This window comes from Dama dama, chromosome 2 (genome assembly GCF_033118175.1).
Source record: "Dama dama isolate Ldn47 chromosome 2, ASM3311817v1, whole genome shotgun sequence".
In the NCBI taxonomy this organism is placed as follows: Eukaryota; Metazoa; Chordata; class Mammalia; order Artiodactyla; family Cervidae; genus Dama; species Dama dama.
The window spans coordinates 26,354,424-26,368,773 of NC_083682.1; the positions used below are offsets into that span (position 1 = coordinate 26,354,424).

Consider the following 14,350-nt stretch of genomic DNA (forward strand, 5'->3'; position numbering starts at 1 on the left):
AGGCCGGCCAAAGGAGTCAGAAGGGGAGAGTCCGAATTTCTGACTTGAGATGGACAGGGTGAATGAAGATTGTGCAAATGAATAGACAGTCACACCCAAGAGAGGCCAGGAGCAGACTGATTTTACAGCTGTTTGGGGGGCGGTTGGAAGGGAAGGGTTACGTTTCGATGTGAATTCAAGATGAAGATGTTCAACACGCAGTTGACATTATAGGTTTTGGAAAGGGTCAAACGCAGGTCAAGGCTACTGGCCGAGGCCTTGGATGCGGGCCAACTCAGCCTAGAGGGTGAGGAAGAACGCTGGAGAGAGGGGCCCAGAGATCCCCGACATTGAGGGAGAGGTCTCCGAGCTTTCTACCGAGCCGGGCGCAGCCACGTGCTCTGGGCGCGCCTGGGCCGCAGCCTCCGGCCCCCACCCGGCCCCATCCCTCTGGGCGGGGCGAGCAGCGATACCCGGAAGTCACCCGGAAGGCGAAGTCCCGGTAGGCGTCGAGCTGGGAGGGGCCCCGCCGAGGCGTGCCAGGGGCCAGGGAACGCGGGCCTGGAGGGATGGCCGGATGTCCCGGCCCGCAGCTCTGAGCGCCGCGGCGGCGGCGGCGGCGGTGGCGGCGCTGGTAGCCGCCTTGCTCCTGCTGCAGCCCGAGGACGTGGGGCCCGGGGCCAGCCTCAGGTAACCCCTCCGCTTGGGGGACCGAGCTGGGCTCCGCGCCCCCTGTGGTTGGAGGAAGGAGGGGCCAGAGTCGGGGACACCGTGGGGGACACGGGGCGTCCTGGTACCGGCAGTTTGTGGCACCTGGGCGCAGCCCCTGTTCCAGCCCCTTCTGAGGTGTGGGTTGGCTCAGGTGCTGGGGGACGGCCAGGGCGCCCCGCCCTGCCGGTGACTCTGCACTTTCCCCTGGGCCCAGACTGCGGAGAAGAACCGTACCTTCCTCCAAAACACACAACCCACCCTGAAGCGGCCTGAAGCACGGCCGCCCCTGAAACGTCCCCGAGACCAGCACCTGTTAATGTTATTTCTGCAGCATGGCCGAGACAGAAGCCCTGCCGAAGCTTCGGGAAGACTTCAGGATGCAGAACAAATCCGTCTTTATTCTGGGCGCCAGCGGGGAAACCGGCAGAGTGCTCTTGAAAGAAATTCTGGAACAGGGCCTGTTTTCCAAAGTCACGCTGATTGGCCGGAGGAAGCTCACGTTGGACGAGGAAGCTTATAAAAACGTGGTGGGTATTTGAGCTGGGATTCAAAAGTGTCCCCGCAGTGTTGCTTCAGGGTGAGGTTATTTTCTGCTGCAAGGCTTGCGGTGGTCCCAAGAGGCGTTCAAGTGTGACCACGATTGGCCTGTGAGAGGCTTTACTGGAAGCTGGGTTGTATGTCCAGGTGGGCCTCCTCCTCACTTGAACAAAGCCCTTCTGTCAGTCCAGACCCCCATAAGGTGGAGCCAAGGTGAAAGGGAGGCCAGGGACGAAGAGAAGAGCCATGTTGCGAGGGTTCTTTAATATGGCTTCTAGAAAAAACAGTCCTGCGACCTAGGGCAATTTTCTCAACCCCATTGCTTGTTTTCTTTACCTGTCCACTCGACACTAATGTCAGTGAATCAGAAGATGGTTTGTGGAGTGGGAAATGCTTTCTGGCATTGAGATGTGCGCTTATTCAGCTGCAAGAATTTGCCCTGCCTGACTTCTTAGGGCTGCAGGCTTGTGTCTATAAGTTGAATCATCCTTTTACTGTCACTTACACTTTCTTGGTTGACCCACTGATACAGCAGACTGCAGTCTGGTGCTCATCCTCTAAATATTTGAAGCTTGAGCTTGGTGGAGATTTGTAAAGGGAGTAATTTGTAAACTGCAGTAAATTAAACTGTAGTGTAATTGTGGTATCTCCAACTGTTCCCACAGGTTTCACAGGTGGAACATTCCAGTTAACAACTGTCTCACAGATAAATGTCCTTGACTCCTGCGGGTCATTTTGCATATGTTTTTGGTCTCTCAGGATTTTTGTGTTCTAAGACTTAGGTAATATGTGATCTTCATAGTCTGACTTCATGGGGCATGAGGTCGGACACTTCTGGCCATTAGAAACGGAAATGGAGTTTTGTGCTTTGATGCCGAGTTTTGGTGGCACTTCTTTTGGTCAGGCACTTTCTGTAAGCATTCTTTTCTTCAGCATTGGGTAGAGTGCCAGGAAAATGCTTTTGAAAGAGAGGGAAAAGCAACATTTTGTGTAAACTCCTGAATGATGGGAACTTCTGAAACTTTTCTTTTTTAAATTTCACAGCAAACTTAAGAGGTTAGATGGAGTTTCTTGAATGTTCACGAGTGTGAGAATTAGCAAGGGTGCTTATCAAAAGTGCAGGGTTGGCATGAGACCTAGGAGTGTGGCTTTTTGTCAAGAACCTGCTGCCTGATTCTAATGCTGCTTTAGACTGCAAGAAAGGTTATCTTTCACATTTTATTGATGAAGGAACTGAGACATATAAATAACTTGGCCAAAATGATTATCATGCCTAGTAAGCAGCAAACCCAAGACTCAAACCTAGGTTTTGAGATTCCAGACACCATTTCCTTCCTTGACATTATACCTCATTGGTATTTCTCCTGGTAATATACAGAGAGGTCTTTTATTTTTCCAGAGAGAAAATTATATTTGACTTAAGAGAGCTAGAGCACCTGTAGTCCAGTTGTGTGTACTGTAGACATTTAAGTACATTGTTGATGTTTAAATTTAGATTTATTGCTTTTTCTGGAAGAAAATGAGCTTGCAAAATGTGATGTTAAGTGAATGGACTCTAGTAGTATTCTCTCATTTATTCTTTAAATCTAGAGGGAGTATTTTTTTTCCTGTTTGTTTTAATAACGTCAAGTAACATACAGCTATGTCTCTCTTGTCTAGAATCAAGAAGTGGTGGACTTTGAGAAACTGGATGACTATGCTTCTGCCTTTCAAGGTCATGATGTTGGATTCTGTTGCCTGGGTACCACGAGAAAAAAAGCTGGGGCGGTAAGGAAGAAATACACCACCCTTTTCCCTTTTCTCTTGTCAGTCACGTCAGAGATTCCATTTTTGCTCCCCCTTTTGCTTTCTATTTGCTGTGCTTAAGTGTATATTAGCACTTAACATTTAACAGTCCATGCGCTGCCCTAGCATTTGCTATACTTTAAATAGTATTGATAAGTTCATCTTTCCTTCAACATAATCCTTGAGTTCAGATCCCATCATAGATATTTCATGGTCTTGCCTTTTACAAATATTGTGGTCACTCCATCCTCTGACTAAGGTTTGAGTAAAAGTAACTGGCTCATACTCTTAGCAGTAGGTTTTTTTGTTTCTTTATAAATGCCTTAAATTGATCGCTTTCACTTGGGTGATTTGCTTCAACCTATTTTCATGCAGAGCCTTAAGCTTCCACGCTAGAACATCAGAGGCACGATTCAGCTAGCCTCCAGTGATGACTCAGCCTCCAGCGATGATTCAACCCCTGTGGTGATTCAGCCTTAACTGACTCAGAACTGTCTTCACACACATTTTATTTGCTTTTTAATGATAAATTGCATTCTAAATTGCATCAGCCTCTGTCTAGAAGTCAAACTTACTATATAGTTAGAAATCAAAGCTTACTATGTGGATCCTGGGCAAGTAATGCGTACATCTTATTTAATTTATACCTTGACTATAGTTTATCTCCCTAACGAATTTACTTGCTGGAGTTAAACATGTCTGTTAACATGCAGGACCACGATGGTCCCATGGGGGCTTACCATAGGTTTATAAACAGGCCCAGGCATCAGAATCATTCAGAGAACGCACGGTTAAGAACTATTGATTTATACCAACCAAGAAGTTAGGCTCAGATGTATTTCTCTGGGCTCTTTGGGTGATCCAAAGAATAATTCCATTTATGCTTTCATTAGGGACGAATTTCCAGATTTTCTGTAGTTTTGCCATGTGCCCAGAGGAACAATCTGATTTTTTAATTCTTTGCTGGGAAGTGAGGATTATCAAGTTTGACTCTATCTGGAATTGGCACATCATCTCTCGTACGAAGGATCATTTTCCTGCCGAGCAGCTCATGCTGTCTTTTCTGTCCCAGGGACAGTCACAAGCCTTGTGCCCTCTAAAAGCATGGAAAAATTTTTGTTCTAGTACCCTGCAGGTTTCACGGTCTCAACTGCTGACCTGACTTTGGTGGTGACTCAGCAAAATAAAAAACACTGCATTAGGCATAGAGCGGTTGACTTTCATGACAGAAGGCAAATCTCATAGGGCTCTCCAGGGGAAAGTCTAAATTGTTTTATTGCATTCAAATTACGTAATGCAGTTTTAATCAGGATTTGGGTGTGTTCCCTGTCCGGAACATTTTTGTTTTGATGGGAGTTTTTTCCCCACCCCACAGGCTGCTCAATACCTTTTATTCTCCAAACAGTTTGAAAAGATAAAAGTAACTAATGAGTAAGGAAAAGACTAGTAAACCAAATATATAATCTCAGAAATTAGTTAAGGCATAAATGGTTTAAGAAGATAGTGACAGGAAATAAGCTGACACTTCCTCCAGAAAGTCTTTTTTGTTTTTAATTTGAAACTAATTTAGATTGGATGCAATGTAAAGCTTGGAGGTTGTGATAACTTAAGGCAGTTTAAAAGAAGTGACAGTTCACAAGTGGCTAGGTAGTTGTTTGATGGGGGCCTCACCCCACCTGGTATTCTGGTCAGGAACCCTGTCTGTCTTTTTTTTTTTTCTTCATGGTATCTGGGCTTTATTTTTTATTTTTTTCATTTATTTTTATTAGTTGGAGGCTAATTACTTTACAATATTGTAGTGGTTTTTGTCATACATTGACATGAATCAGCCTGTCTGTTTTTTAAAAAAAAAGGTCATTGGATGGCTTTTGCAAGTTGGTGGCTAGCCAAGTGTCGTTCTGTAGCTGTTTTGTAACTGAAACAGTCCACATTTTCATCTAGTACCCTGAGTTTCCAGTAGAGGAACTTCAAGAAATTCAGGGTTTCTATCTCTAGTGTTGAAGCCTTCTGAGTAGCCCACTTATTTCCCTTTGACCTTCATTGTATTAGTTTGCTAGGGCTGTCATAACAAAAGATGATAACCCCTGTGGCTTAAACAACAGGAATTTCCTGTCTCCGAGTCCTGAAGTCTGGACATCTGAGATCGGGGTATTGACAGTGTTGGTCCTTTCTGAGGGCTGGGAGGGAAGGATGCTTTCCAGGCTTCTCTGTTTGACCTGCAGATGGCTGACTTCTCTCTGTGTCTCTTCTCATGGCATTTTTCCTACATACTTTTGTGTGCATGCTAAGTCACTTCAGTCTGTCTGACTCTGTGCGACCCTATGGACTATAGCCTGCCAGGCTCCTTGGTCTGTGGGATTCTCCAGGCAAGAATACTGGAGTGAGTTGCCAGGCCCCTCTCCAAGGGATCTTTCTCACCCAGGGGTCAAACCCTAGTCATTGTCTCCTGCATTGGCAGGTGGGTTCTTTACCACTAGCGCCACCTGCCAGTGGCCATGTCCAAATTTCTCCTTTTTATAACAATACTGGTCAAACTGAATTAAGAACTACCATACCCAGTATGGGGCTTCCCTTGTGGCTCAGACTGTAAAGAATCTGCCTGCAATGTGGGAGACCTGGGTTCATTCCCTGGGTCGAAGGGTATGGCTTCCGGGAGGGTATCCCCTGGAGAAGGGTATGGCTACCCACTCCAGTATTCTTGCCTGCAGAATTCCATGGATAGAGGAGCCTGGCTGGCTACAGTCCATGGGGTCGCAAGGAGTTGGACATGACTGAGCGACTACTCAGTATGACCTCATCTTAACTAATTACATCTGCAAACAAGGACACATTTACTGGAGTTTAGGCCTTCAACATATGAATTTTGAGGGGAGAAGGTTGCAACACACAGTCTACCAAGATTTCTGTTGATGCTGGTGCAAGGGGTAGGTCTGTTAGCCGTCTTGAGCTGTTTGGAAAACCGTTTCCTTTAGCAGTAGCTGGTGAGATGCTGATCATCTTTTCAGTCACAAGCCATAGTTGTCCAATCAATGCAGGGACTTTGTGACCTGGCCCTAATCCAGATGTGTTGCATCAGAATCTGAGGTTGAAAGCCTGTTTTTAATAGGCTTCTTAGGGGATTCTGATGCAGCCAACTTTCTTCTTCTTGTTGGGCCTGCTTTCAGGAGGCGTTGGGCAGTATTAGTCCTCCTTACCTGCTGGTTTTCCAGGTACTGTTGACCCAGATGGCCTTCACCTTGCTTTGCTATGTAACTTAGGTGCCAGTGAAGGTTGAAATATCCCTTGAAAAGCAGATCTACATTGGCTGTAAGTGAAGTGCAAAAAAAGAGGTGCCACTGAGAATGGTGCTTTCTCCTTATTAAGTGAAGGATTTGGTTAGTGAGTTTGAGGTGGGGTATTATTGTAGTTTCATCTTTTCATTTATGTCCTCACCAGCTCAGCACAGGATTCTGAAGTCCAGGCTCTTGGAGTCTATCAAATGAATGGTACCATTAATGTGATTAACACAGCTACTGTCACGTTTATTAGGCATCATTGAAGTCTCTGGGCTTCTGATTCTAATAATACACTCTTCTAAACCAGGCGCTTGCACACTGCTGTGGGCCGAATACAGCCTGCCCGGTTTTGAATAGCCCTTGAACTATGTTCTATAAATGTTTTTATATTTTTAAGTGGTTAAAAATTTTCAAAGAGGAAAAATGTGTCATGACATATAAGGATATAAGAAATTCAAATTTCTGTATCCATAAATAAAATTCTATTGAAATATTTTCATTACTTTATGTATTATTAATGGCTACATTTGCACGATGACGGCAGAGGTGTGTAATGACAATTGTAAATCTGCACATATTTACTATCTCATCCTTCACGGGGAAAGTTTGCCAGCCCCTGTTGTCACCTCTACTGTTTTATTTGATGTCTAGGAGGGGACCTGTGAAGTAGTGAGGTCCCAGATGGTTCAAGGGACCCAGATTATAGGCTCTGTTTGGATACCGAGTGGCTATGGGGCCTTGGGTATGCCAATTAGCTCCCGAGGATCATGGCCTCCTTTTCTGTGCTGAGAGGGAGGTGACGACTGCAGCCCCTTTGGCCTGCAAAATTCTTTGACTTTTAAAACACAGAGAAAAGAGTGCCCCAAATGGGGAAAAAGAAAATGTGTGAGAACATGGAGATTGGCTCAGGAATCTCTGTAAGATTTTGTTTTTCTCTCCAGAGCTCTTTGGCTCACCAAGACCTTGCTTCCCACTCTGTACTTGAAGTATAGATGTGCTCTCCAGGACAGGAACACATGGGGTCTCAGGTCATACCATTCATTGCTGGTCGGCATCTCTTTGTTTTCTAGTCTAATTTGTAGGGTTGGATTGAAAAGGGCGTGGAGGAGAAAGAATCTGAAGCAGCAATATGGCCAAGTGGGACCCTTTCCGGGATGATAGATCCTCCCTTCTTGGAAAAGATTCTTCTTGACCTTGCGTCATTCCGACTGCTTGCTTGTCGTATCAGTCGGTATTGAAATACTGTGTCAGGATGAGTTATTCCTAAGGCACAGTGTTCCTGGAGTGCAGGCATTGGCAAAGATTAGAAAGAATACTTAGTAGTTTTGGATTGTCATAAGACGTAAAGAGTAATTAGAGAATTTGTCTCCCTAGATGTTTGTGGAGCTCACAGAGCTCTCTCTGCTATGTCATAGGAGTATATTGTGTTTATTCTTTTGAGCAGGTACTGGAAAAGGAAATTTATAGTGGCAATTTATTTAATCAATTCCTTTTTCTAGAAGGACTCTGATTCCTGTCTTAGGGTAAAACACACCTAATGGACTTAATGCTCTCAGAAGAGACGTCTGTTTTTTCTTGCTATATGGTTGGGGAAACTAAGTACAGTTTTTCCGAAAATTGTGTTTCTGGGATATGGAGTAGCTTGTTTTAGTTTGTTTTTCTATTGCTTTTTTATTTGAGCTGCTAGAGAACAAGAAAGGGTGTTAATAATAAGGTTTTAAAGATAGCTCCCTTCGGTCTGTAAACAGCATCTTCCTCATTCCAGAGAAAACCAGTTAGGTGTCGGTGTCTCGGACTCAGTCGCTGGGATCGCATTTAGTTTGGTTTCCAAGTCCTTGAAAGCCGTTGACCCCTTTGCTTTTGAGTTTCATTCACCAGCTGAAAGGCCACGCATCAGGGTGGGGGAAGTGAAATTCAAAGTTTGTGGGCTTGGAAAGATGCGTATTTATAATCAGCTTGAGGGCTCAGAGGATTTGTGAAATCGTTTTGGATTAACAGCCATTGATTGCTAATAAAACAGTATTTCGCTTTGTCCAGAGAACAGCGGTGGAGAAAGGTATGGGCACCTTGTCAACAGGGCCCCATTGAGCAGGACTGATGGGCCAAGTGTGGGGGTCGCAGCAGCAGCGTGGGTGCTCGTCCCGCAAGGAGCCGTTGTCAGCCCTTCGCCCGGCGGGTGACAGGAGGGACGCCAGAGGCTGATGGCTGGGGTACTATTGATGTGCCTTAGCTGACTAATCAGATTGAAAAAAGTCTCATGGTATTTATGTCACTTTAATTTTCATCAAACAATCGGAGACGACAGGACTCTATTAAGGAGAGGTTGATCCAGAACTAAAGCCAAATAAATTGGGGTCTCAGTTTAATCAAATTATCCCTTTACTGGCCTTGGATTAAGTGAGAGCCACGGCGTCGGTCTAGAGCCTTGAGATTGGCTGATGCTTTCCCTTATTTTTAAAGACGCTGATGAAAGAAGAAACTTTTTTTAACAGAGGTAGTTCTAATAATCCTTCTAAGAAATAGTGCTAAACCAGCAGCGACAACAAAAAGGAATTTCACTCGTCAACACTGAATTTTATTGAAATAGTGGACCTCTTATGAAAATCAGAGTTCTGGTGAATTGGAGTGAGGGGAAGAAAATAGGTATGGAAGAGAAGTAGAGTGTTTTTGAATTTTTCGATGTCATTTTGGGTGGTTCTTGGCACATTTTTCAGCACATGTAAAATCTCAATTCAGAGAATGGCTCTGAGGAGGTCAGTCTCATCCCACTCTCAGGATGTGCTGAGTATTAAAATCAGTTTGCTGCACACCCATTTAGAAAAGCAGCAAGAGGGAATTGCAATCAGTGTGTAGGATAGGTCTTCCAGTCCAGAATTAGGATTGAATGTCAAAGTCTACAACACAAAAGGAGATGGGGATGATACCTGGCTAAGAGTTAAGGTTATATCATCTAAAAGAAGGAAAGGCAAAGGAACAACACTGTCCTGCAGGTCGTGGACATAGTCAAAAATTCTCTGTGGGGAGTGATGAGAAGAGAGAACAAAACAGGTTTTGGGGGTAACAGTGATGCTCTATTTCTGGGCCTGGGGGCTGGTTGCAGAAGATGTTTAGTTTATGAACACTTTATAGCCAGTCCTAAACTGAAAATCTGTTTTCTTTTATGATCCACTGCAAGACAAGGTTTGGAAAGTTTGCTCAGACCTCTTGTTTTAGAATTGAGTTCTGTATTGGTTTCCTATTGCTGCTGTAACAAATTCCCTCAAAGTTAATGGCTTGAAACAACGTAAATTTATCATCTTATGGTTAGCAGGCGGATGTGGATTTTGCTGAGATAAAATCAAGGTGTTGACAGGGCTGCATTCTCTTCTGCCGGCTCTAGGGGAGAATCCATTTCTTTATAGTTTCTGGCTCTAGAGGCCACGGGGGTTCATGGTCCCTTCCTCCATCTTTAAGGCCAGCAATGGGGGATCCAGTGCCCCTCACACTGCGTGACTCCAGCCTCCTTTTCTGCTACCCTTTTCCACTGTAAGGACTCTTGTGATTCCATTGGGCCCAGTTGGATATACAGAATAACCTTTTTCAGCGTCAAGGTGGTTGTTACTCATTGTCGTTGTTCATCGCTAAGTTGTGTCTGACTCTTTGTGACCCCATCAAACTGTGGAAAATTCTTAAAGAGATGGGAATACCAGGCCACCTTCCATATCTCCTGAGAATCCTGTATACAGGTCAACAGTTAGAACCGGACATGGAACAAAGGACTGTTTGAGAATTGGGAAAGGAGTACCTCAAGCCTGTGTATTGTCACCCCACTTATTTGATTTATATGCAGAGTAAATCATGCAAAATCCCACGCTGGGGTGAATAACAAGCTGGAATCAAGATTGCTGGGAGAAACATCAACAACGTCAGATACACTGATTATACCACTTTAGATCCAACCAGTCCATCCTAAAGGAGATCATTCCTGGGTGTTCATTGGAAGCACTGATGTTGAAGCTGAAATTCCAGTACTTTGGCCACCTGATGCCAAGAGCTGACTCATTGGAAAAGACCCTGATGCTGGGAAAGATTGAGGGCAGGAGGAGAAGGGGATGACGGAGGATGAGATGGCTGGATGGCATCATCAACTCGATGGACATGGGTTTGGGTGGATTCCGGGAGTTGGTGATGGACAGGGAGGCCTGGCATGCTATGGTTCATGGGGTCACAAAGAGTCGGACACGACTGAGCGACTGAACTGAACTGAACTAATGGCAGAAAGTGAAGAGGAACTAAAGAACCTTTTGATGAGGGTGAAAGAGGAGAGTGAAAAAGCTGATTAGCAGCCATAATTCCACCTGCAACCTTCATTCACCTTGGCCATGCAGCCTCTAACACATTCACAGGTGTGGGGATTAGGATGTGGGCATCTTTGAGGGGCCATTATTCTGTCTACCACAACAATGAATTAGTCTTGCCATTAGCTGGAGACGGTGTGAAGTAAGAAGGAACATGGGTACAAGTGGGAAGCCCTGCTTAGAGAGTCAGGAATTTGCATGCTGTTCTCAGCTCTCTCACTTATTAGCCGGGAGAGTTGAATGCTGGAATGGCCCAGCTGGAATGCTGGGCCTTGTGGTCACATCTCCACAGTGAGGGGGTTGGCTGTGATGTTTCCCAAAGTGCCTTCTATCTATCCTATGAAAGATACATACATTTAGGATCAATAACTACGAGAGGGCAGACTTTTAAAAATTTATTCTTAATTGAAGGATAACTGCTAGACACAATTTTGTTGTCAAGCAGCAACAAGAATCAACTTTAGGTACACCCTTGTCCCCTCCCTCCCGAACCTCTCTCCCGTATCTCTCCCCATCCCATCCCTCTAGATGCTTACAGAGTCTCTGTTTGAGCAGATTTTTAATTAAAAACAACAACAAAAAAATCACTGGGACAGTAATCTAGCCTTCAGATTTGGAATCCTCCTTATGTGAAACCTCATTATATAATTGTGGGTACTTGTGAAGTTCAACTTCACTGGACTTTAGACTTCTTTTCAGCTGTCCTGAGCTTGAGTATGCCCGGCCTTGTGGTGGTCCCAAGAAGCCATTACACGGAATTCCCTTTTCTGGATACAGGCATGTGTCCTTCAGTTAGACCCTAAAAATAAAAATGAGTCCATATTATCTTGTTGACACCATCCTCTCCCCTCCTCCTTTGATTGCCTCTTATTTTTTTCCTAGTTGGATTTGCCTTTTTTCTGCTTTCAGTGGACTTTTATTCATTCCAATATTTTTGGAGTACCTACCAGGTACTGGGCATACAGATGCTGAGATGTGAACTAAGAAAGACCTAACAGCTACCATCACTGGGCTGAGTCTAGATCAGGGGTCTCCAGACATTCTTAATTATATGTTGTTGTTTATTCAACTCTTTTGCAACCCCCATGGACTGTAGGCTGCTAGGCTCCTCTGTCCATGGGATTCCCCAGGTAAGAATACTGGAGTGTGTTGTCATTGCCTTCTCCAGGGGATCTTCCCAACCCAGGGATCAAACCCATGTCTCCTGCCTGTCAGGTAGATTCTTTAACACTGAGCCACCTGGGAAACCCCCTTGATTATACACCTGTCAGTAAAAAGTTTGCAGATGCACTCCTTACTAACATGTAAAGTATGTTGTAAAACACACATAAGAGTTGGAAATTAAATAGACTTCATTCTCACAGTGCCTGGATAGTGTTTGCAGCCACTCTTTTGAGACACTACCATGTTAAAGTTAACACTGAAAAAAAACAGAGAAAACACAAACAGGGTGGTAAGGTTGTAAAGTGATTAAAGATAAAGAAATGTGAGACTAAAAACAGTCTCTCAGCCTGATAATATCATCGTTTCTTTTGCTCATTGCAGAGTTGCTTGGTGTCTGGTTTCAATGTCACTGTCCTTGTTTTTTCATCACAGTCTGGCCTTGCTACTGAAGCTGGTACATCCGTCCTGAGCGTCACATCACAGCCATTCCCAGGGTCTGAGCCTGACGTTCATGTTTTACTAGGATTCATTTTACTTAGATCCTCTTCCTTCCCCACCGCAGGACTGCTTACCTGCCACCAAGCTGAGGAGTAATTTTTAAGACAAACTCACAGCTGTTTGGAAATAACTCATTCTTTTTGCCCTTAGGAGGGATTTGTCCGTGTTGATCGTGATTATGTCCTGAAGTCTGCAGAGCTCGCAAAGTCTGGAGGGTGCAAGCATTTCAACTTGCTCTCCTCTAAGGGAGCTGATAAGTCAAGCAATTTTTTATATCTGCAAGTCAAGGTTTGTGCATGTTTCTGTCTTTTGTATACTTTGGGGAACCTTGGCTTTTTGGCAGTAATAATATAAAATGCTAGGTAATGCCAAAATGCACTAAATGCATTATGTTATGCATTTTTTATAGCTGCAGGGACTGCTCTTTTGCCGGGATATATTTAGTAATCAAGAGTGATTTGAAAGATAATTTCCAGTGTCTTCCCCTTTGTTGATTATCTGGTAAGCATGCAATGAAATGTTGCCATCTCTGGTATTGAAGATAAGCTCAGAACCCTAGCATTAGAAGAGACTTTGAGATAGTTCAGTGCATCTTTTTTAATTTTCTGCTGCATGTCATCTCTTCCTTCACTTTCCAGACTCTAGAAGCTGAAAATCTGAAAGAGGATATTTACATATAACGAGACCTGCAGAAGCAGATTGTCTTCAAAACCCCAAGTTACTCTTGTTGTTAGCATTACAGCAAGTTGGTCTTGATTACATACTAAATGTCTTTTGCTAACAGGGGGAAGTGGAAGCTAGAGTTGAAGAGTTAAAATTTGATCGTTACTCCATATTTAGGCCTGGGTAAGTATTTCTACTGCCTAGGAGTACACCTTTAAGTTGGTTATTCTCTAGGAGCTGCTTTTTCATTGAAGAGACTGACAAATAAGATATCTATGATGTGAATAGAAGTCGTATGGAGGGAGAGCACTTCCCCGAAGAACCCAGCTTTGGGCTTTCAAGAAAGGGGTAGATGGTTGTTGGTGCCAGATTCAGAATAGTCTGGAATTTCCTGGGTAGCTTTTGCTGCCTTCTTCTTCAGAATCCTCTTCATGTCCAAATAAGACTGTTTTCACACTGGACTGGTGTTTGGGCTGCCCTGACAGAGTAACATCACAAAAGGGGAGGTTACCAGTCCAAGGTCAAGGTGCCATCCGGGTTAGTGTTGGGTGACGTCACACTGGGGGTTAGGGCTTTAACATGAATTTGGGGAGACACAGTTCAGTTACCATCCTGTATGGTCTGAGATTCCGGGAGATAGGGGAGGACAGGGAAGCCTGGTGTGCTGCAGTCCATGGGGTCACAAAGAGCTGGACACGACTTAGTGACTGAGCAACAACAACAGTGATCTGAACGCAGTTTACCATCTGTTCCCCCGCTTTTCTTTTTCTCTCTAGAGTTCTCTTATGTGATAGGCAGGAGTCTCGCCCAGGTGAATGGCTGGTTAGGAAGTTCTTTGGCTCCTTACCGGAATCTTGGGCCAGTGGGCACTCTGTGCCGGTGATAACTGTGGTCAGAGCAATGCTGAACAACGCAGTGAGACCAAGTGACGCGAAGAAGGAGCTGCTGGATAACAAGGCCATCCATGACCTGGGGAAAGCCGATGACTCTCTCAAGCCATGACCACACTGAATAAATGTTTATTTTTTAATTGTCAGACTTAACACCTACTAGCTAATTGGTAATTTCAGAGTCTAAAAAAAATGTGCTTTAACTATGGTTTTCAGTTTTCGTCCAGTCAAAAAATGATTGTGCTCTGCATCAGTGTTTTAGAACCTGGGGCTTTCCTCGCGGCTCAGATGCTGAAGAACCTGCTTGCAGTGTGGGAGAGAGACCCAGGTTCAATCCCTGGGTGGGGAAGATCCCTGGAGAAAGGAATGGCTACCCACTCCAGTCTTCTTGCCTGGAGAATTCCATGGACAGAGGAACCTGGCGGGCTACAGTCCATGGGGTTGCAAAGGGTCAGACACGACTGAGCAACTAACATTTACTTGCTTGTACATAAGTAGACATCACCCGGGA

General features: G+C 44.6%; 1 protein-coding gene across 1 annotated transcript; it reads left to right on the forward strand.

The window, feature by feature from the left end:
• The first annotated feature begins 510 nt into the window (after positions 1 to 510).
• On the forward strand, positions 511 to 13,992 carry HTATIP2 (HIV-1 Tat interactive protein 2). The gene is made up of 6 exons (XM_061167988.1): positions 511 to 669; positions 1,022 to 1,217; positions 2,887 to 2,994; positions 12,437 to 12,574; positions 13,071 to 13,132; positions 13,726 to 13,992. The coding sequence occupies exons 1-6, from the start codon at positions 557 to 559 to the stop codon at positions 13,949 to 13,951; spliced, it is 843 nt and encodes a 280-aa protein (XP_061023971.1). The 5' UTR covers positions 511 to 556; the 3' UTR covers positions 13,952 to 13,992.
• The last annotated feature ends 358 nt before the right edge of the window (positions 13,993 to 14,350 follow it).